At 34.7% G+C, this 23,943-nt stretch overlaps 1 protein-coding gene across 1 annotated transcript in view; it reads left to right on the forward strand.

Moving 5' to 3' along the window:
* LOC136038426 (snake venom metalloproteinase BjussuMP-2-like) overlaps positions 1-23,943 on the forward strand; it is a 224,819-nt gene that overhangs the window by 86,136 nt on the left and 114,740 nt on the right. Inside the window, exons 6-7 of the mRNA XM_065721499.1 lie at positions 5,629-5,708; positions 19,732-19,801. Of these exons, the coding sequence (XP_065577571.1) occupies positions 5,629-5,708; positions 19,732-19,801 (150 nt within the window). The remainder of the gene's footprint in view (positions 1-5,628; positions 5,709-19,731; positions 19,802-23,943) is intronic.

A 23,943-nucleotide genomic window follows, 5' to 3' on the forward strand; every position in this document is an offset into this window, starting at 1 on the left:
CAAAATTTTTTTTTTTCGAGAGAGATTTTTGCTTCATGACGCTTTCTTTGAGATATTTTCTGTTAGACAAAGGAAAACAGTTTTAATTTTCCGTTAATCTGTTAGAATGCTTACCTGCTTAGTAGCATTCGAAAGCCCTTCTAATCCTTTTTTTCGAGGTGGCTTGATGTAGCATAAACCATTCAAATGAAAAAAGCTAAATCAACAAACAAATGGGGAGGAAATTGCAGAGAAGGAGAGAGAAATTATAGAATATTCCTTTTTTACAAATCTAGGGGGTAATTTACCCCCTCTAATTGACGGCCCTGATATTTTGTTACACATTTTTTTCCAGATTTGTAAAATTTTAAAGTACGGGTTATCTTTTCGAAGCAGTTCGAGGCAAAAATACATAAACTATCCATTCCATCAAATGAAATAGCTAAATTAATAGAGAAATTGGGGAGGGGGAGGGAAATTGCAGACAAGGAGAGAGAAATTGCAAAATATTCCTTTTTTACAAATCTAGGGGATAATTTACCTCATCTAATTGGCGACCCTGATATTTTGCCAAAGATATATTGTTCAAGATTTGTAAAATTATAAAGTACTAGTTATCTTTTTTCGAAGCAGATGGAAGAAGAAATACATAAAACATCCGTTCCATGAAATGGAAAAAGCTAAACCAACTGAGGAATGGGGGACAAAATTGCAGAGAAAAAGAGAGAAATTGCATACTATTCCGTTTTTACAGATCTAGTGGGGTAATTTCTCCCTCTAATTGACGACCCTGGTATTATGTCCGAGATACATTGTTCAAGATTTATAAAATTTTAAAGTACTAGTTGCCTTTTTTTAAGCAGCTGGATGCAGAAATCCAGAAACTGTCCTTCTCGTCAAATTAAAAGAGAGAGAAACTGAAAGAGAAATCATACAGAAAGAGAGAGTAAGCAATTGCGAAAATTGAATTCCCAAAAATATAGTATTTTTACATCAATAGGGTCGGTTCATGAATACATTAAGGATAATTAGATAGCATTGCCCAGGTCCAAAAAAGAGAATCAAGCAAATTTTACTAAATGAAAAATTAGCATATCTTGAATCAGAGATTAGCTGGAAGCCTAGTCAGAGTATTCATTTGCATAGCGAATGCAATTTTCACCAATCAATAAATGCATTTACATCAAAAATAAAATTTTGATGGTGAAATCGTTTTAGTAATCCGGTATTGGTTTTCGATTCTTTTCCAGATTGTGATTCTAGGAAAAAATTTAATTTTTTCTTTGTTTTTTAATTTTATTTTTATTTTTTTAAATTTAATTTTAATTTAATAAATTTAATTTAAATTTAATTTTTTCTTTTAAATTAAAATTTTAAAATTTAAATTTTCCAATTTTGTTTGTCATCCCGTCACTACTCCTAAGGTAACCAAAAGTAATCTAGGCCAAAGTTACCAAAAGAAGGTTGTGTTTCACCATTAGGGCAGAAACAATGTTTATTTTGGAAGAAACATTTTTTCTTTTGTGTTTACAGTCTTATTTTGTCAGAAAGCGTCCGACAGGATTGCTACAGGGTTATGCAAATAAGTTAAAAGTATCAGACAGTTCGTGAGCTGTAAGTAAGTAGCAACTCGGCCCTATAGTAACCAAAACGCAAAAAAAGAATTTTAATAAAAATAAAACAGATCAGAAGAATTGGCTTATTATGCTGATTTTCAAATATATAAAATTCAGTAAATCTGACGTTGTCCATCAAAAATTCCTAGCCTGAGAGAATTTCCCAGATTTTCGAAAAAGTCAGGGAATTTTATTGAAAATTGCACCATCAGTTTTAACGCATTAGAGAACTTTATTGCAGAGTTTTCAAGCCCCCGTCCTTAAAAATTTGGATTTCTTTATTTTTTCTTCCCAGGGGTGGCCTATCGAACTAATTGTTCTAGAATATTGGGAGAGGGCTCATTTGAACAGAAGTTGAAAGCTCTAGTGCCCTTGTAAAGTGACAAAAAATTTTTGGGGCAATTCACGTTTCCCACACATTTCTTCCTCCAAAGCCGTTTGATCAAAATTTTGAGATAGCCGTTTTTTTCAGTATAGATGGAATGTTCAAAAACTATGTCTTTGGGTATGACTTGACCCCCCAGAGCCCCATAGCAACGGCCGCAAGTTACGAAATTAGCCCATTGTTTACATGTAGTATTTGTTATTGTGAAGCACATCGACATTTGTCAGGGGGGGGGGTTCTGGGAATGGACATTGTACGGGAAAATTTCCGATTAGGATGAAATTTTCCGTTAGTGAACTTTCCATGGTAAAATTCAGAGGGAGGGGGTGGTGGGTGTGTTATTTTTCAGAATTCATATACGAATCACGTTGTATTTGCCTTACGTTCTCGTTGGCTACCCCATTTTACACGTGGAGATGCTCCAGGGGAATTATCTGGGGGTAATTTTCAATGGAGTTGGAATCCTCTGGGGAATTTTTGTGTGGGGGATAAAGTTTCCCCTTTTGTCCTAGTTCGTTAAGAACAATTCCTGAGATGCAAGGACCGTGTAATTAGAATCAGCACTTTTTTTTATAAGTGCTTATAAAACTGTAACGTAAAGAGAAGTGTATTGAGAACAAGGTGGCCCCTCCACCATACCTTGGATAATATCTGTTGTTGCTCCTTACTTTCAATAGAAAAAAAACTAGTATTTTTTTTATCAATATAAAAATTATGCTCTACAGTTGCTATTCTTTTTAACCTAATAATGTCTATGTTTATTAAAACAAGTTTCACTGTTAACTATGTACATTAAGCAAATGCATAAAACTTAAAAAAAATTTGTTTGTTCATTTTGAAGAAAATATGCTAGAAACAATTTATTTAATAATTAACCAGAATATCGCCTGTAATTTCAATTTTTGTCTCAAGCAATTGCAAATACTTCTTGGCATAGTGAAGGTTTTGTCTAAGGAGGAGTCTAATCCGTTTTTTTGGGGGGGAGGAGGGAGGGGTCTCCAAACATATACACCCAATAAATACTATGATATAAAATGCTAGAGTATTGGTGAGCACAGTGAAAACACTAGGAGTAATGTTGAATTTATCGACTCATCTTAGTATCAAAGTAATACACTGACCCTGTTGGGGGTTTAGAATTATTATTGGTTCAAAAAGAAAGTAAGGCGTGAAGTTTTCTAATCCTATATACATACTAATAAAGAGACTAACAAAGGAAAGGGAGGTGTGATCTCTGCTATTCGCCTTATGCATGAATTGAGACAAGATAAAATCTGCATTCCAGACTTCGTTCATAATCTTCTTAAAGTATAAATCCTCATTATGCTAATTAAGAAGGGGGCTGGTTTGTGTCTTAAAATATGTAATAACAGTTTTTTTATAAAGCAAAATGAAGCAAAATAAAACATTGGTTAAATAATCATAAAGAAACAAAAACGAGCATTATTTTTACCTTGGACTGTAGATTCCTTATTACCTTTATTACACTAGTTAAGACGAAAACTAGTCTATAATAATAATATGTTTGTAACACAATGTAAAGCAATATAAAATGAGGGTTAAACAATCACAAAGAAACAAAATGAAAATTTTAAAATAATCAACTAGATGAAAAACAAAGGATAATATCATGATGACTATGCCTATCTCATGTATTATTTTTTCATATATAGCAGACCTAAGGCATGGTCGGTTTCCTATTACATCTGGCAGAAGATAAGATTTTACTAGGAAGATATAAAAGACCAGAAATTGTGTCTGCTGAAATTTGTCCACTTATTGATTTCCTACAGAGAAGTTTCCCCGTTTAGAAAGCTTTCTGCATATCTTTCTAAAGGGAAGTATTATTTTTATCTTCCGCTTAGGGAGTAGGTGAATTAATTCCGTTTGATAATTAAGCTACGGAAGAAGAAAAATGACTTCGCTTGACCTGCATAAGCTGCTTAAGAAAGTACTTATATCAGAAATGTTTGTCTGATTACGCTCATATCGCTTCGTTCTATTGCGAAAATTAATGCTGAAGTAAGCAGGATTCAAATTGGTACAGGGGAGTGAGTGAATTGATTACCCCTCTCCCAAATTTTCAAAAATACCTTTTTTGTTACAATGATGAAAATTGTCTTCCCCCCTAAATTTTAAAGAATTGGCACCTTTTGAATCAAGACTATATCCACAAATAAAATTGTTAAATGTGTATGCTCAAAGCCAGTCTTTAATATTCAGATCTGCAAACAATTGGGTGAAGGTATTTACCAGGAACCTGAAGCCTCAAGCCAAGCAAGTATTTCTCACTGTGAACAAAGTCAGTAGGTTTAATTAGAATGAAAAAAGACTTAATACTACATCTTTAGCAAGCCTATTCAGTTTTGGCTCGTAACTGGGGGATTGATTTTGTACTTAAAATTTTTTTTTTAGGGGGGGCGGCTTGGGGTATGGAAAGTTTATCCTGTGTTTGAGCAGGGGGGATTTCTTTTTCCATTCCTCAAAAATCATTATGTGCTATGGTTTTTCTTATGCTACGCATCCGACAGGTTCTGCTTCTAGTTATTTACCAACTAGCAATATATGCGGCAATTACCAAATGTACTACAGAAAGTATCTAAATCCTTGACGAAAAAGCATCTAACGTCCTAAAAATGCTAAATACGCTGGTAAAAAATGTATTGTTTTCAGCATTTCATTTTGACTTTTCTCCTCAGGTCCTAATTAAGAAGTTTTTCTCTTTTCTCGACTATTTAGCTAGCTAAAGGATGGGCTTACCTCTCAATACGCTCTTCAAGGGTGTTTCATAATATTCTTATTACTACTCCCCCAAAAAAGTGTCCCGGTCCCACCCACTAATAGAGCTAGATGAGACGTGTCAATTAGGGAGGGTAATAGGGGGTGGGAGTATTTACCCCCTAGATTTATTTAACCCTTCCTTCTTGTTTTTGACAAACACTTTTCTTGCTATTTTCATTACCTTTATTTGGGGTATATTGATTTTTAAAGAATTTAATAAACAACAAAATAGGCCCCTAAATTTTAAAAATTAATTTTGTCCCTACCTGCGTAGATTCTCGTGAATCGACACCACTGGGCTGGATACAGCCCAGTGGATATAGCCCAAATACAGTGGATATAGCCCAATTATGTAATAATTGGATACAGCCCAATTATGTGATATGCACATAATTTGCTGATCTTGTGGGTTTACATTATTTCTGTGCTTGTTTTGTATCAGCAGCTTTTGTATCTTATGCTGAAAACAGTTATTGTTAAGTTTGAACAAAATTGGTATGTGGAATTGATTGTTGCAGAAATAATATTGCATATTTTACCATTATGGAAATAAGCGATAGATTAATTTTTTAATTAATTTTAATTAATTAATTAATCTAAGCGATTAATTATTCATTTTTTTCTCTCAGGCAGAAATAGAGATTCAGAACAATTTCATTTTTCAATTTCAATTTCAATTCTAACAAAAAACGGGCTTAATTGGGTCTCTTATAAGCGGAAAGATTGCAGATTTAAAGCAATTTCAGTTTTAAGTAGAGAATATATAATTTATCATTCTTTCCTTGCTAATTAAATGATCATTTTCCCAATTAAATAATTACTTTGCTATATAAAATATGCTATTTTATTTAACTTTTTCTATTACAGACTGGTCGTCACTTCCAGAAAACATCACTATACATTAAGGCTCTGAAATATAAGTTTCAACTTGATTTAGAATTAAACACGTAAGTCTTATTTATTTATACCTTTATATTCTTTGTTCTTATCTTCGGGAGCTCTGTTTACAGAATCTTGTACAAATTTATTCCTCCATAATTTTTTGTGCTGTTTTTGTTCTTCCAATCAGAAGACATTTTTCTGAAGTGACAAACAGGTTCCATAAAGAAACTGAATTGGGGGAGGGGCTTATTATTTTAGAAAAAACACATTTTATGAAGCCATTCAAGAGCATACAGTTTTATTTGAATAGATTTCTAAAAGTGAAGTTGTTTTTGTTTAAAACCTTTAAATGTTATGGTCCTATTTTACCCCGTCTAAAGGCATTTCAGCTTTCTTAAATTACTGAGGCCAAGGAAAATGAAATTTTATGATTATATTAAGTACCAAGGCCAGGGAAAATGAACTTGAAAAAGAAATAGAAATTGACATGAAAGTGATTTTTTGTTTTTGTCTTAAAGCACTAGGACCAGTGGACATGAATCAAGGCCAGTGAAAACGACATTGAAAATGAAATGAGAATTGAATGAATGAAAATAAAATTGAAACGAAATGACAATGAAATTGTATCAAGGCCAATAAAAAATTAAATTTTATTGTTGTCTCAAAGTACTAAGGCCAGTGAAAATGAAAGTGAAAACGAAATGAAAATAAAGAAATGAAATAAAATGAAAATAATATTTTATTCTTAGCTTAAAGTACCCAAGACCAGTGAAAAGGATATTTTATCGTCCAAGTTGCTTAGTGGAGACTTCCGCAACCATGTTCATCTTAAAGATTCGGAAAAATCAGGAATTTTATTTTTAATGGTAATGACTTCCATGTACAAATTATACAGTCTTTAGTAGTAGCATATACCGCATCAAGAAAAAACTACGGTGTTGAAAAGTTCAGAAAAAATAATAGCATAAATAATATATAATAATAATACATAATAAATAATATATAATATTATTAATAATAAATAATATTATTATAATATAAATATAATATATAAATAATAATATATACATAAATAATATATAATAAATAATAATATAAATAGCACCAAACAGCTTAAGAAGGTTTTGAAGGTTTGATTATCTTTGTGAATGAGCAGCCTGCTAATGTCCAGCCATTACCGGAATGTCAGGACATTACCGGAATGTCTGGCAGTTACTGGACATGTCTAATTTAACTAGTTAGTTTCGCTCATTTATTTTGAAAATTCAACATGGCAACAGTGAGAGATAAATGGTGCTGCCTTGAAAACTTTATAATATGGAACCAACCAAATGAGAAAGATTAAAAATGATGGATTTCAGGAATGTATAGACCTAAGAGGGGCCCCAAAGGAAGCGGACAAGATAAATCTTTATTTCAATGCCCTTGGTACTCCATGAAAATAAAATGAGCTCCTTAACTAAATAGGGACAGGAGCAGGGCTTCTGGAGCCAGCCACTGCCCTCCTTAAGGGAACCCAGTTTTCAGAAGTCAGATGGAACTCCTCTGGATATGGCCACAGCTCTAGTTTATATAAGTCACCAACTGCACCTAATTGACATATTGCCATGAGTGAGCCAAATTTATATATTCCCATGAGAGCACCTAATTTGTATAATTCAAGCCTATGGGCATCAATTCTGCAACAATTCTATTCCCTTTTTTATTAGGAGTCATTTGGAATTACCAGCCCCTCGCCTGCTTAGAATTTATTTACGAGAAATTTTTAGGTTATCAAAATGTCCCATCTAGGGATTAAAGAATTGCTCTCGTTCTATTTGAATTTGGTCAAACAACTTAAATCACATGTTTCATTGTTACCGGTAATTTATTTTTTAACTTTAGAATTTCGTTTGAGATAAGAAGGAGTAAATTTTTTCTAAAAATTAAAACTTAAGTTTCAAATAAAACAAATAAAAGCAATAATATTTTTAAACAATGCTACGAGGACCTTCTTAAAGAAATGATACAAAACCAAACAGTTTTTAGCTGATTCATTTTTTTCTCAAACTGAAATCTGTTTCTAACAAAATTAAAAACCTTTGCTATATTTTAATGTTGTTATGGAAGTCCTATGATCAAAACCATACAGACCCCAGGCGTTTTTCACTGATTTAATGCACTTAATTGGATTTATCTGGACAGTGAAGTAACTAGTGTCATGTTTCTGGTTTTAGTTGCTAGCTGAATTTGATAGAAAAAATAAATACCATTTTAGATTTTAGCATTTTAAATACCCTTTTAGATTTTAGATTTTACCATTTTAGATTGATAGCATACCATTTTAGACGTTCCTTGGATATCACAGAACTTAACCTCTCACCAAACTTGATTTAGTTACTTGAAATTTATTTTTTGCGCCAAAAATTTTTAGCTGATTAATTTGTTATTTCTCTAACTGAAATCTAAGTTCCTAACGAAATAAATAACATCGGCTCTATTTTAAACATTATTATGAAGGTCCTGTGATCGAAATAATATAAGCCCTTAACTGGATTTGTTTGGGTTGTGAGATATCTACTTTCATGTTTCCTGATTTTTGTTGCTAGTTGAATTTAATGCTAAAAATGAAGTGTATTACAGACCTTAACCTCTGACCAGCCTTGATTTAGTAACCTGAAATTATTTTTTTTAACTGTAGTCAGTCCAGATAAGAACGGGAATTTTTTCTCAAAATTGTAACTTAAGTTTCTAATGATATTAATAAATTCAATCGTATTTTTAAACAATGTTACGAGGACCCTCTTAGAGAAATGATAAAAAACCAAACACTTTTAAGCTGATTCATTTTTTCTCTCAAACTGGAAAATAAGTTTCTAACAAAATTAATAACATCGGCTATATTTTTAACATTATCATTAAGATCATATGATCGAAATTATACAAGCCCCGAACGCTTTTAACTGGTTTCATGTTTCTGATTTTAGTTGGTAGTTCAATTTAATAGTAAAATTATTCTGAATTTTACCAACTTCATTTTTTTTCTCTCTGAGCCTGGTAGTAGTGTTTGTATATGAAAACTTCGGTTTTTGTATCTTTGAGTAATGAATAAACATTCTAAATGATAGAGTTTCTAGCGTACCGTAAAATATCGGAAACATCACAAAGTAATTCAATGAATTATTCTTGTTGAATAATGGCATATAAAATATTGCGCGTTTTAACATCATAATAAAAATTTGAATGTCTCTAATCCATTCTAAAACTGAAATAACGGCCCACAGAGTACTACATTTAAAGAATTTATGCTTGAAGTTTACTACTATTCATCCACAACTTGGGCGTCGAGATATAGCATGTTTTTACTGTGTCGTATACACTTATCACAATTACGTACGTCTTTCGGTATCCATTATCGATGGAAGTACTTGGGGCGTAAAAAAATCGCCTGTGAATGAATAGAAGGCAGCAGTAGAGACGTGTCCAAACGGAAGAACAGTTAACTTTTTATCTCTTCTGTGGATGAATTCAGGAACCCAAGTGCAACTTTTTCTTCTTCTATGGAAAAATGTAGAACAGACGCTGAAGTTTTTTCTCTTCTTTGGGAAAATTTAGAAGATTTTTATAATGAAATTTAACTAGCAACCTAAATCAGAAACGTAAAACCAGAATTCTCACAGTCCAAATAAACACAATTAAGCACATTGAACCAGTTAAAAGCTTTTTGGGATTGTATCATTTCGATTAGAGGACCTTCATAACAATGTATAAAATGCAGTCGATGTTATAATTTTGTTAGAAACTTAGATTTAAGTCTGAGAAAAAAAAAATCAGCTAAAAATGTTTGGCTAAAAATATATTTCAGGTAACTATAGCAAGGTTGGTCAGAGGCTAAGGTCTGTGATATCAAAGGAGTGTCCACAATGGTGTGCAATAAATCCTCTTTATTTTACTATTAAATTCAACTAGAAATCAGAATCTGAAACACACAATTAGATAGATCACAGTCCAAATACATTCAATTAAGCATATTGAAGAATATGCTTCATAAGAATGTTTAAAATATATCCGATGTTCTTAATTTCGCCAGAAACTTGGATTTCAGTTTGATAAAAAAAAGAGCTAAAAGTGATTTGCTAGAAAATAAATTCCAGGGAACTAAATCAAGGTTGGTCAGAGGTTAAAGTCTGCGATATCAAAGGAATATCCAAAATAGTATGCAATATTTTTTATTTTTACTATCAAATTCAAATAGCAACTCAAATCATTAACCTGAAAGTAAATATCTCATAGTCCACATAAATCCAATTAAATGCACCGAACTAGTTAAAAGAGCTTGGGCTTTGTATCATTTCGATCTTGAAACCTTCATAGCAATGTCTAAAATACAGCCGATGTTATTATTTTTTTTATTAACTTAGACTTTAGTTTGAGAAAAAAATGAATAAGCTAAACAATTTTTGGTTCTGTATTATTTATGTAATATTGTTTAAAAATATTATTGATTTTGTTAATCTCATTAGAAATTAAAGTTTCAAATTCAAGAAAAACTTCACCTTCTTATCTCGAATGACATTGTACAGTAAAATAATTAATTACAGCTAATTAAATCAAGGTTGTTCAGATGTTAAGGTCTATGATAAAAAAGAAATATGCACAATGGTATGCAATTCATTTCAGTTTTACTATTAAATTCAACTAGAAATTAAAATCAGAAACATGAGACTAGACATCTCAGAGACCAAATATATCCAACTAAGCACATTGGAATAGTTAAAAGCGCTTGTGGATTTTATCATTTTGATCATAACGATGTTTAAAATATAACCGGTGTAATTAATTTCGTCAGAAACTTAGATTTCAGTTTGAGAAATAAAAAATGAATCAGTTAAAAGTGTTGGACTAAAAAATAAATTTCAGGTAACTAAAGCAAGGTTGGTCAGAGGTTAATGTCTGTGATATCAAAACAAGAGCTAAGAGCTCATATGGCACTTGTGACGAGGCAAGAAGGGCTAAGAGCCAAGAGGTCATAGGGTATGAGCTCTAGCAAAATTCCAAGAATCAATAGATTGATTTAAAAGGAAAATCAGAGGCTTAATGCCGGTCAGGATTTAAAATAAGAGCTCTGAGTCACGATGTCCTTCTAAATATCAAAATTCATTAAGATCCGATCACCCACTCGTATGTTATAAACACCTAATTTTTTCTAATTTTTCCTCTCCCTTTAGCCCCCCCAGATGGTCGAATCTGGGAAAACGATTTTATCAAGTCAATTCGTGCAGCTCCCTGACACGCCTACCAATTTTCATCGTTCTAGCATGTCCAGAAGCACCAAACTCGCCAAATCACTGAACCCCTCCCCCCAACTCCCCCAAAGAGAGCGAATCCAGTACGGTTCAGTCAATCACGTATCAAGGACATTTGCTTATTCTATCCACCAAGCTTCATCCCGATTCCTCCACTCCAAGTGTTTTCCAAGATTTCCCCCTCCAACTCCCCAAATGTCAAAAGACCTGGTCGGGATTTAAAATAAGAGCTCTGAGACATAAATTACTTCTAAATATCAAATTTCATTAAGATCCGATCACCTATTTGTAAAATAAAAATACCCCAATTTTCACGTTTTCCAAGAATTCCAGTTTCCCCCTCCGACTCCCCCCAATGTCACAGGATCTGGTCGGAATTTAAAATTAGAGCTTTAAAGCACAAGACCCTTCTAAATATCAAATTTCATTAAGATCTGGTCACTCTTTCGTAAGTTACAAATACCTCAATTATCAAAATTACCCCCCCTCCCAAACCCACCAAAGAGAGCAGATCCGGTCCGGTTATGTCAGTCACGTATCTTAGACAGGTTTTTATTCTTCCCATCCAGTTTCATCCTGATCTCTCCGCTTTAAGTATTTTCTAAGATTCCTTCCCCCAATGACGCTGGATGTGGTTGAGATTCAAAATAAGAGATCTGAGCTACGAGGTCCTTCTAAATATGAAGTTTCATGAAGATCCGACCACTCCTTCGTAAGTTAAAAGTACGTCATTTTTCTAATTTTTCAGAATTAACCCCCCCCTCCCAACTACCCCAAAGAGAGGGGATCCGTTCCGGTTATGTAAATCACGTATCTAAGACTTCTGCTTATTTTCCCCACCAAGTTTCATCCCGATCCATCCAATCCAAGCGTTTTCCATGATTTTTGATTCCTCCCCCCAAATTCCCCCCAATGTCACCAGATCCGGTCGGGATTTAAAATAAGAGCTTTGAGACACGATATCCTTCTAAATATCAAATTTCATTGAGATCTGATCGCCCGTTCGTAAGTTAAAAATACCTCATTTTTCTAATTTTTCAGAATTAACCCCTCCCTCAACTACCCCAAAGAGAGCGGATGCGTTCCGGTTATGTCAATCATGTATCTAGGACTTGTACTTATTTTTCCCACCAAGTTTCATCCCGTCCCTCCACTCTAAGTGTTTTCCAACATTTTAGGTTTCCCCCTCCCAACTCCCCCCCCCCCCCAATGTCACCAGGTCCGGTGAGGATTTTAAATAACAGCTCTGAGACCCGATATCCTTCCAAACATCAAATTTCATTAAGATCTGATCAACCGTTCGTAAGTTAAAAATACTTCATTTTTTCCGAATTAACCGACCCCCACTCTTCTCCCAGACGGTCAAATCGAGATCCCTGATACGCCTGACAAATTTCATCGTCCTAGCTTATCTGGAAGTGCCTAAATTATCTAAACCGGGACCGACAGAATTTGCAATTGCTATATGACACTTGGTGATCATGCGATCAATTTTATCTTTACCATCATCTCAGACTAAATTCTCAGTTAAAAAATAAATTTCATTTGAAAATAAAACGTGTACCTCAAGTTGTTTGACCGAATTCAAACAGCCTGAGACCAATTTTTAATCCTTAGATAGGACTTTTTGCTAACCTACAAATGTCTCGTAAATAAATTCAAAAATAGAGTAGACGAGGGGGCGGGAAATCCAAATGACTCTAATAATAAAGGGAATAGAGTTCTTTAATTATTGATGCCCTTACGCCTGACTTATGTAAATTAGGCACTCTCAAGGGAATATGTAAATTAGGCATACTCGTGGGAAAATGTAAACTAGTCGCAGTTGTTGACTTGTATAAATAAGGGCTGCGGCCGGATCTATGTATTTGCGGCTTACTTGTACTTGTGTAAATTAGGTTCAAATATCCAGACGAAATGGAGCAGCTGACTCCACAAGCCCCACATTGTTGACAGGTTATTGTTTATTAAACAAACACATTTTATGAATCTATTCAAGAGTAAAAATTATATTTAAATCTGTTTTGAAAGTAGAGCTATGTTTTTGAAAACACATTTAGGAGTTTTGATCCTATTTTAGCCACTTCAATCAAAAGGCTTTGTCACACAGTGAAAAATGCTTCAAAAGGAGCCTCTAGACAGGTTTGAGGGGATGGAATATTTAAAAGATCTAAGACCAAGCTGTCTTGAAATGATCAAACCAAGGTGATAAATCGAATCATGAAAAACTTACGGGTGAATGGCAAGCAATAATTAAAAGAAAAATAATTAAATGATAACTTCTTTTGGATACAACAAGGCGTCCTCAGCTCTGAGAAAGACAGATTTGAAATTATAACGGATATATCCGATTTTTAGATTTCTTCAATTGCCTAAGTTGGTATAGTATTGATTTCTTCTTTCTTGACCCCGAAGACCTTTTTTTTGTATGCAGGCTACCTATTTGTTTGCTTCGTTTTTCTTCTAGCCTTACACTCGTTTTTTTGAAGATTTTATTGTTTTCTATGATTTATTTTGGGGAGGGGGGAAATTTCAAGGGAAAATTTTTACACTGGGAAAATTGTTTGGAATTTATAATTTATTTATGGAATTCTTTTTGTTTATCTTACCCTCTCTTTGGCAACTCAATTTTATTCGTGTAGAGAATGTTCCAATTGTCCAGAGGAAATTTCAGTGGGAAGGGAATTATCTAGGGGATCTTTAAGCGGAGGAAATTTTTACTATAGGAATTTTCCGGAGAAATTTTTCACTGTTAGGGGAATTTCCAGCATGATTTGAAACATGGTCGTATTCTTCAAACAAATGCAAGGAGAATTTTCCAGGGAGAAATTTTCCACGAAAGGGGGAGAAAGACTTCCAGACAGAATTCAAAAATGATCAGAAATTGGATTTTAAAAAAGTTTTTTCAACTAAAAGCAAGGAAAATATTTAGAAACTCACTACAACATACGAACAACAGTTCAATGGGGACATATCCTTTGATTTGACAGTGAAAAAACAACAAAAAAAATATCTGGATAACAATAATAATAATAATTTATTTATCACCCACTTTACAAAAACAGAGGTTAAGTGGAGTAAAATACAAAAGAAAAACAGGAAAAGTAATACAAGAAACAAATTTAATCACATACAGAAAAAAGACGGATAAGGCGATGAAAACATCCTAGCCTATAAATCGCTTCAATAGCTAGATTGGCAGATAATTTTTCGAAAGCACCAGTAATATCTGTCGCACAATACTTTTTACACCAGTTTTGTATTCCGGTAACAACGAGGTTAAATATAAAAAGAAATTTGCAGTACCGGTAATAATTTATACGAATACGTTTTAGATCACCAGTCAACAGAAGTGGCCTAATACCAGAACAGAAGAGTACATAATGATCGCAAAATAAAGCCGAGTTGGCGCTCTTCTCCTATAGTGTCCACGATTTGCTACAATCTTAGAGTAACCGAGCCTCAGCTTATCACTAATATCTTTGACAGCACGAGACCGGAGAGCATTCATAGAATCGCGAACTGTTATACCAAGCCAACGAAACGATTTAACACAAGGAATACTAAAACCATTGCTGTGTAGTGAATCTGAACAATTATTACCGTTGAAACAAGAAACTCGCACTTGTCAATATTTAGGTACAGGCCGATATCGCGGAAAGCAGAAGTAACTGACTTCACTGAATGGGCAAGACCAGACTTAGTTTGACTAATCAGAAGAAGGTCACCCGCATAAGCCAGATATGAGATATCAGATGATCCTAGTAGGCACGTAGTCGATATTTTTGATAGTACATTTTCAATACAAGCATTAAAAATATACGGCGAAAGAACTCCCCCTTGTCTTACACCGCAACGAACAGGGATATGACCAAAATAAGAATTATCTAATGACATTAGGCGAAGGTAATAATGAGTACCAAAAACGAAGCACGTGAATTACCGACAGATTTATTCCTCTCTGGCATAATGCTGTCCATGCTTGAGTATGACAAACACGGTCAAATGCTTTAGACAAGTCTAGGGTTGCGAAATGAAGTACACGACGAGTGCGATGGGCATCTTTGAATAAAGAAGTCAAAGCACGGTGAGCTTGCTGACAGCCTAGCCCCGATCTAAAACCAAATTGATTATCATCATTTAGAGCAAGCTTAGTGATATAAGGTCATATACAGTCAGTCACATATACAGTGGCCGTCAGCAGCAAATAAAAAAATTACTTCAACGCTAATCCTCCTGAGGCCTATACAACCGTGCATACTCCTCCTGCACCTCAATCTGTTCAAAGGTTCACTCTGTGATCCATCACTTAAAGTCCCATTTAGTTCAAATCTTTTCATATAGCCTCTGACCTCTTCTGACCCCGTTCGGTGATAACCTCTTTTTCCTTTGCCCCCAAATGGATAACCAGACACAGCAATATTTGGCAGTCTGCCATAGTTCCGTAAAAGTACGCTAGCCACCTGAAACTTTATCTATTTTTCTTTATTAATTTGAAAATGTATGCTAATGAAACTATTAAAGGATTTAAATATTCCTTTAGGAGGACAGACAAAAGCTATTTTAAATTCTAAGTTAAAGCCGCTTTTCTAGCTATTTTTTTGAACAATAAGGGTTTTATTTTAATAATTCAAAAACTGTCAGAAGCTTTACATGTTGAGGCCATGCATCCTCTAAAAAAAATAAGATAGTATAAAAAAAAACTTTGTCGCATGCTGACCAGTGGTCTGCACAGAATAGGCACCGATCTCCTGATTTTCTGCCTTCGGCTGGGAGTGCAATGCGTGGTTGGGGGTAAATCATCTAACGCTTATCGTAGTATAAACCTCACAGTCTTGCACAGTGGCACCAGAATAAAAAACAGAGAAGAAGGTATTGCCATAATGCTGACCAAATCTGTGTCCAGAGCTCTAACGAAATGGACACCCATAAATGGGAGCGTCATCGAGGCATGGTTCACAGGTCGACAAGCCAAGCTAACAGTAGTCGCGTGTTACGGACCAACTAACGAAGCAGATGATGATGACAGTTTCTACAACACCAAGCTGTCAACCAAGGACATCCCCAGCCAGGATCTCATCTGTTTTGTTGGCGACTTCAATGCCAAAGTAGGGAGTGACATGTCCTACTGTCTTGAAGTTCTTGGCAGTCAAGGCCTCGGTGAAGTCAACGAGAATGGATCACTGTTAGTTGAATTTGCTCTAACAAATAACCTCATCATTGGTGGAACTCTTTTACAACACAAGAACATCCACAAATAATCATGGAACTCACTGGATGGTCGAACCCGTAATCAGATAGACCATATCTTGATAAGCAAAAAGTAAAAGTCGAGTCTCTAGGATGTTAGGGCCTATAGAGGATCCAATGTCACCTCAGACTAAGCCTTGATGATCGTAAAACTATCCCTTAAGCTGAAATCCACACAGAAATCGATCCAGAGAAGCTCTCAAACCCAACAGTCACAACTTTAATATCCAGCTTACAAACGGGTTTGAGAGCTTGACCTTAGATTTCAGCAATGAAGGCAGTGTTGAGTTAACCTGAAACACCTTAAAAGGAGCCTAAAGCCAGACAGCACTAAAAACGCTTGGACACAAAAAAAGACCCAAAGATGAATGGTTATCCAATAAAATATGGATCTTCATTGAAGAAAGTCAGAAATTAAAAAAATAACTTTTCTAAACGCTGGAAATGTCTGCGATATAATCTTGAAAAATCAGTTATACCGACATAAAGACAAGCTAGTGAAGAAGAGGGTAAGGAGATATAAACGGGACTTCTTAGAAAAGGGCAGCTATGGCAGAAGAAGTATCCAAACGTGGCGATTACCAAGCTGTTTTCAAAATTACCAATAAAATCATTGGGAGACGACGTAACCTAAATGGTCCAGTTAAAGATGAAAATGGCAAGAGGGTCTCAGCCCATCTCTGAAGCCCACCAGTGAAATCTCTGAAGTTTGGGCCGTACATTTTGATAAAATCTATAAGAGACCTAGTCCTCCGAACCCAGCCGACATCCCCTCAACCCCTTTCGTGGACCTTCAAATCAATACAGAAGAGCCATCGACCGAATAAATAGTTCAAACCACTCGCAAGATGAAGACTGGTAGACCGTTAAGAAGCGACAAGATATCAGTAAAAATGATCAAAACCTCCTTATGTGCTTGCATAACGGTGTGAATCGCATTCTAAGCATGCATGTGGAAATCAGAGAAAGTCCCTGTAGAATGGAGAAAAAGTACACTCATCAAGCTTTTCAAGAAGGGAGACGCATCGAAGTGCGATAACTGGAGGGGAATCAGCCTCCTTTCTATCCCGGGGAAGCCATCCTCACAGATAGACCTCCGCCACATCAAGAAAGTAATAGGTAAGCACTTGAGAGGCAAACAGCATGGCTTCAACCCACCTCGTTCCTACTCAGACCTTATTTGTGTCCTCTGCCGATATCACTTGAACTGGATCAAGTGAAAAGGAGGTACAGTCTGGCATTGGACGAGCCAGTGGAGCTTTTAATCGACTAAAGAAAGTTTGGCGATCGAAAAAGTACCCCCTGAAACTGAAATTGAGGTTGTTCAACAGTAATGTCCTTTCTGCACTCTTCTATTGCTGTGAATGCTGAAAACTGAACCAACAGCAAGAAAAGAGGATTTTCTCTTTCGAGAACACCGAAATGATAAAATACTTGTATCATTGGATTTTCATATTTTAGATCTATCCATTCAACAACCTAGAATTAATATATTATTTAGACTTCTTTTTAAAGAATGATCATAACCTTACAGGAAAATATAATTTTTTTTTATTTATTATATCTCTGCCACTTTTTGACTTATTATTCAATCTCAAACAAATACAAAGCACATTTCAAAAATTTAGCTTGCTATACAGGCAACATTCAATAGCGAAATTGTTACCTTATTTTGAAATATTAAAACCACAACACTGGAAAAAAAATAATAATAACATACCAAAAAATTGCACTGCGAGCAAAAACCAAAGACTATAGGTAACCTATAAGAATGGAAACTGGCACTTCTGTAAAAAAAAAAAAAAAAAAAAAAAAAAAAAAAAAAAAAAAAAAAAAAAAAAAAAAAAAATAATACCATTTTGTGTTTGGCGACACCTGACATTTGAAGCTTTGAATTTATTTTTTTTGTCAAGTACTGAGACCAGACACTTATCACTACCCAAATTTTACCAATTACACTTTTTTACAAATACAATTACTTATTTTTATTATTACACTTGAAAATATGCCAAGTGTCTCTAAACGCTAGATGATGTAGATTTTTTTTTGTCGACACTAGAACCAGTTCCCACTTTTATGAGTTATCCGTACGCTTTAGAGTAAACCTTAACCAATGTCTTTTCAAATGTCTTTTACGATGTTTGGAATAAATATGTTGGTAATATCTCCAAATTGAACTTACTAGTGAGAAATAAGAATATCTACAACCTTAGCCGTCTCGTCAGATTTTAACCTCGGCACGTCCCTTTGAAAATTCGTTAGTAAAGCAACAAATTACTAATGCAATTATTTTAAACAATTTATTTCATGACGTCTCCTCCCCCTGCCCTCAGCACCCGGGACATATCACCCTAGTCCCCCAAATAATGAATTGCCCTGAATAGAGCATCCTTTTCTTCACATTTTTCAAGGTTGTATTCTTTTAAACAAAAATTTTGCTGATACAGATCATTAGAAACCTGAATTTCTAAAACTCTTTCGTAGTCTTTAGCAAAAGATACCATACTAACTATGCTATATCAGTACAATTTCAATGAGGAACCTTAGACAGGCTGGATTTCATCTGAATGGTATTTGTTGAAAGAATAATCATAAATGTTGGTGAAGCAAATTATAGAGCGCTATCACTACATCAAACGAACAGAAATTATCATATGTTTTATTGGGACACCCCCTCCCCTAAACCGCCCGCTCTTTGTGCTAAAGTCTTATTAATACTTATGTATTACTCTGATAATTTTTTACTTCAAATGTGCATAGAATTGAACTGGAGGGGGTTGAGGTAGAGACAGGCCTGCTTCTAGGGTTAGTGATGCCTGGGGCAAAAATAATTACTACATCTCCCCCTCCCGACTCAAATATAAGCACAAATAGCCTAATAAAAGTGAAAAACTGGATCAAAGTTTCAATTCCTCGGCAACTGTCCCTGTTGCCCCATCCCCTAGGAACGATTCTGATATGAGTATTATTGTGTGTGCGTTTTGGTAGTTGTGTGTGCGTTTGGTAGTTTGGGGGAGCATGCATGCATGTATTTATTTTTTAGGAGGAGTTTCGCAGTAATATTTTTTGCTTAGAAATAGTGGTGAATCTGGAAGCAGTTTGCTTTCTGACTTTGATTTTGTGCTCTATTACTTGTGTTTATAAACTATAAATCTAATATATATATATATATATAATATATATATAGTATATAGTATACAACCTGACTTTGATCTTGTACTTTTTTACTTGTATTTCTACACTATTAATCTATTATATGTATACATGTAATGAAAAGAGAAATCACAAAAAAAAGTATATATAGTATAGAATATGTAATCTGACATTGATTTTGTGCTGTTTTACTTGTATTTATACACCATTTTGAGTGAAAAGAAGTTAGATACGTATAGATTTGAAAAGATGTGCTAGGAAGTTCTGTAAAAAAACAAAAAACACTATCATCACTTTTTAAAGCTTTTATTCCTCATTGCATAGTTTGTGTTGGTCAAATTTAATTTAGCTGCTGCGATTTATAACTGTATATAGAATTAATTTACGTTTCTTTTTCAAGGCAACTCTTGGCTCCAAATTTAATTCAAAAGCACTATTTGGCTAATGGAGCAGAGCAAATCACTAAACAGGTACTAGCTTTATTAGATTAGCCTAAACAATGCTCAACATACCTCGCTAAGGGCCCTGGGCAAAACTCTTTAGTGACACCATAACGTACATTTTAATACTTAGAGGGCTGTCCACTATACATCGCATATTCAAATAATGAAGCGAATATTTGTCTACTCTTTGGGATTGGAAAGGACGGGTTAGTCAATCTTTATGTAGCGGTCTAGAGTTATCCACTTTTTGGAGTAATTGTTGTAATGGAGATTAAGAGGCTATTGAAATCAATTATTAAAACAAATGTTGCCTGTATTTACAATTAAAAGAGGTTATCAATCTTTTGGAGTCCCCAGCTCTTCGAATGTTATATCACGATCATGTGCAAAAGATCGTTGAGTAGATTGGGCTACAAAATTTGTGCCGAAATATTGCTTATATATGTACTAGATTCCAGCTAACGCATATTAACTGGACATTATCGGTTAAATTATTAATTTAAATAAAATTGGAAAAGTTAGAAGTGGAGAGTGGATTTGTGGTGAAAGTGAAACTTGTAACCACTTCGAGTTTACTTGCCCTGTTTATGTTTATACCGTTTTGGTATGGAATTAAATAAAAAAACTAGTTTTTTTAACTGAAAGTAAGAAGCGACATCAAAACTTGAACGAACAGAAATTACTACGTGTATGAAATTCCCTTCTTAACGCCCCGCTCTTTACACTAAAGTTTGAACCTTTCTCTCAATTCTACTTTATTAAACAGTACAATCTTTAGCGTAAAGAGCGGGGCGTTGAGAAGGGAACAGCCACTTTCATACACGTAGTAATTTCTGTTCGTTTTAAGTTTTAATGACGCTCCTTACTTCCAGTTAAAAAAACTAGTTTTTTTTTTATTTAATTTCTGAACGTTTTTGAATTTATCTATGTTTGATTTTGGCTCTCCGCAGATAAATTATTAAAATGAAATTTGCATATTAATTTTTTTGGGGCTGAATAACTTTATCTTAGTTTTGATCAGACGATCTTGAAAAAAAGGGGTGGAGGAGGAGGCTTAGTTGCCCACCAACTTTTCGGTTACTTAAAAAGGCAACTAGAACTTTTTATTTTTAACGAACGTTTTTATTAGTAAAAAATATATGTAACTTAAGAACTAACTTACGTAACTAACTTCTGTGTTCTTATATTTTTATTGTGTATATGAGGAGGTTTGTCCCCTCGTTAATACCTCGCTCTTTACACTAAGCTTAAATTTGGTCCCAATTCCTTTTAGAAAAATTAATTGAATTTCTCTTCCCCCATGACATATTCTTCCAAGGAGAGATCCTACCACATAGCCCTCTCCCCTCAACCCCCCTAAACCAAAAATATCCCCCCGAAAACGTCTGTACACTTCCCAATAACCATTAATGTATGTAAACACTGGTCAAATTTTGTAACTTGTAGCCCCTCCCCCGGGGACTGTGGGGGAGTAAGTCATCCCCAAAGACATGGTTATTATTGTTTTCAACTATGCGGAACAAAATGGCTATCTCAAAATTTTGATCCGTTGACATTTGGAAAAAATGAGCGTGGGAGGGGGTCTAGGTGCCGTCCAATTTTTTGGTCACTTAAAAAGGAACTAGAACTTTTCAATTCCGTTAGAATGAGCCCTCTTGCGACATTCTAGGACCACTTGGTCAATACGATGACCCCTGGGGAAACGAAAAAAACACAAAACAAAAAAAAACAAATAAACACACACCCGTGATCTGTCTTCTGGCAAAAAAATACTAAATTCCACATTTTTGTCGATAGGAGCTTGAAATTTTGCTATTGGGTTCTCTGATACGCTGAATGCGATGGTGTGATTTTTGTTAAGATTCTATGACTTATAGGGGATGTTTTCCCCTATTTTCCCAAATAAGGCAAATTTTCTCAGGCTTATGAAACTTATATATTTAAAATCAGCATGAAAATCTTATTCTTTTGATGTATCTTTTATTATCAAAATTCCGTTTTTTAGAGTTTCGTTTACTACTGAGCCGGGTCGCTCCTTACTACAGTTCGTTACCACGAACTGTTTGACTAGAACTCCAATCTTTAGCAATTAATTTCCCATTTTCTCCTAGTTCAGTAGTTTCTGATAAAGTGTTAAAGAAATGTTGAACAGATTCTTGTATTCAACTAGAAGACTGATTTGATGTTAATATTTGATATTTATACATGATTGTTGCCTTTGATTGTAGCATTTATTAGTTTCATTTATTCTAGTTTTTTTTCTTTCTTTGCTAGTTTTCTTTCAAGCTAATGTTAGTTTGTAGACTTTTAGCAGTGAAATACTCGAAAAGTTTAATCACTTGATAAAATCATCGTCATCATGTACCAGATTAGGTAATTTGTTCCGGTGATGGGATTTGCAATCGTAAATAATTGTCAAAAATCAATTTTCCAGCTTTATTCAAAGGAAGAATCATCTAAATTAAACAAACAAAATGACTTATTTCAACTGAGAGTTGGAACTTCAACCCTCATTCGTTACTCTAAAGCTGTTTAGGACTATTAAAAGTATTTTAATTTCACTTAATGGCCCTAGTGTTTCAGCAGTCCTTCTGAAGGGATTGGGACAAAAAGTTAAACGTTAGCGTGTAGTCCTTTTTCTATAAGTCAAAAGTAATTGGAAATCAGCCAGTCCCTGTCTTAATATTGTTTCTAATCTCTAGTCCTTTTTTACCCCTTTGGATATCTGATCGTCATTTTGAGGAACTTTTTTTTACTTTCTGTTTGACTGCTCAATTTAGTGTGTGGAAAAATTTTCCATGGAGGGATTTTCTGGAGGGTAATTTTCCGGGGGATGTTTCCCGTGGGGGATTTTCAGTGGTGGGGGCTGTTGGTAGTTTTCTGGCGGGGGATTTTCCGGGGGATGTTTCCCGTTTGGAGATTTTCAGTGGCCGGGGCTGGGTGTGGGGAGGGTTCCGGGGAGATTAACACTGGCTTCTAGTATATCCAAACCAAATTTTATTTCTAATCAACAATTCAAGACACTCTGAAATGCTTCGTAGAATTTGCAGGCTTCCATCATAACAGGACATAGAGATTATCCTTGTTTTGCCCACATTTTACAAAACTGTGTTACATTAGTTTCTTATAATAAAATGTTCCAGTGGAAAGGGTTTCCTTGGACAGTCCTTATGGAAGATTCTTCTACTATAGGCTACTCCCACGGTTTGCAGGCATGCCTATTTGGAATTGAAGTTGAGTCCCCCTGCGTAAAAAAATATTTCGGTAAGGAGAACCCTAGACATTGATCGTGACTTATTGCTCAGAACAAACATAATTACTCTTAGGGGGATTCTTAACTAATTCTTAATTGAAGCTCTAACGATGACACCCTTATTGATTTTCAGCTTGCTTTCAGGCAGTTCGCGGCAACGAGCGGTAAATAAGGAGCGACTTTGCTCAAAAGTAACTGAAACACTAAAAACCAAAATTTTGATATCAATAAATGCATCAAATGAACTGGCTTTTTGTGCTGATTCCAAATATGACATTTATTAAGTTACCAATCAAACGTTATGAGCCAAAGAAAATTTCGCTGATTTTCGAAAAAGGAGGGAAACACCACCGAACAGGTGAATGAGTATTAATGAAAATTGCATCATCAAATTCAACGTACCAGATGACACTTCTGTAGAGTTTTCAAGCTCTAATCTTTAGTAATGTAGAATTTCGTATTTTCGCCAGAAGAAAGATCACGGATGCATGTTTACTTTTTTTTTGTTCTTGGAAGGGGTGATTGTATCCAACTAACGGTAATAGAAGATTGAATGAGAGTAGATTCGAACGGAAATTAAAAGTTCTAGTGCTCTTTTTAAGTGGTCAAAAACGTGGAGGACAACTAGCCCCCCTCATAAGCTCTTTTTTCACTAAAGTCGTCTGATCAAAACTTTGAGATAGCCATTTTGTCCAGTATAGTTGAAAGGTAAAAAAAACTATGTCTTTGGGAATGATATGACTTCCCATAGCTACCAAAGGAAGGGCTGAAAGCTATGAAATTTGCCCATTGTTTACATATAGTGTTTGTTATTGGGAAGCATATAGACATTTTCCGGGGGGGGGGGGGTTCAGGAATGGGTGTTCTGCACGTATAATTTCCCAATGAAATGGAAGTGTCTGGGGGTGTACTTTTA

The sequence above is a fragment of the Artemia franciscana genome, chromosome 18 (genome assembly GCF_032884065.1).
Source record: "Artemia franciscana chromosome 18, ASM3288406v1, whole genome shotgun sequence".
NCBI classification, from domain to species: Eukaryota; Metazoa; Arthropoda; class Branchiopoda; order Anostraca; family Artemiidae; genus Artemia; species Artemia franciscana.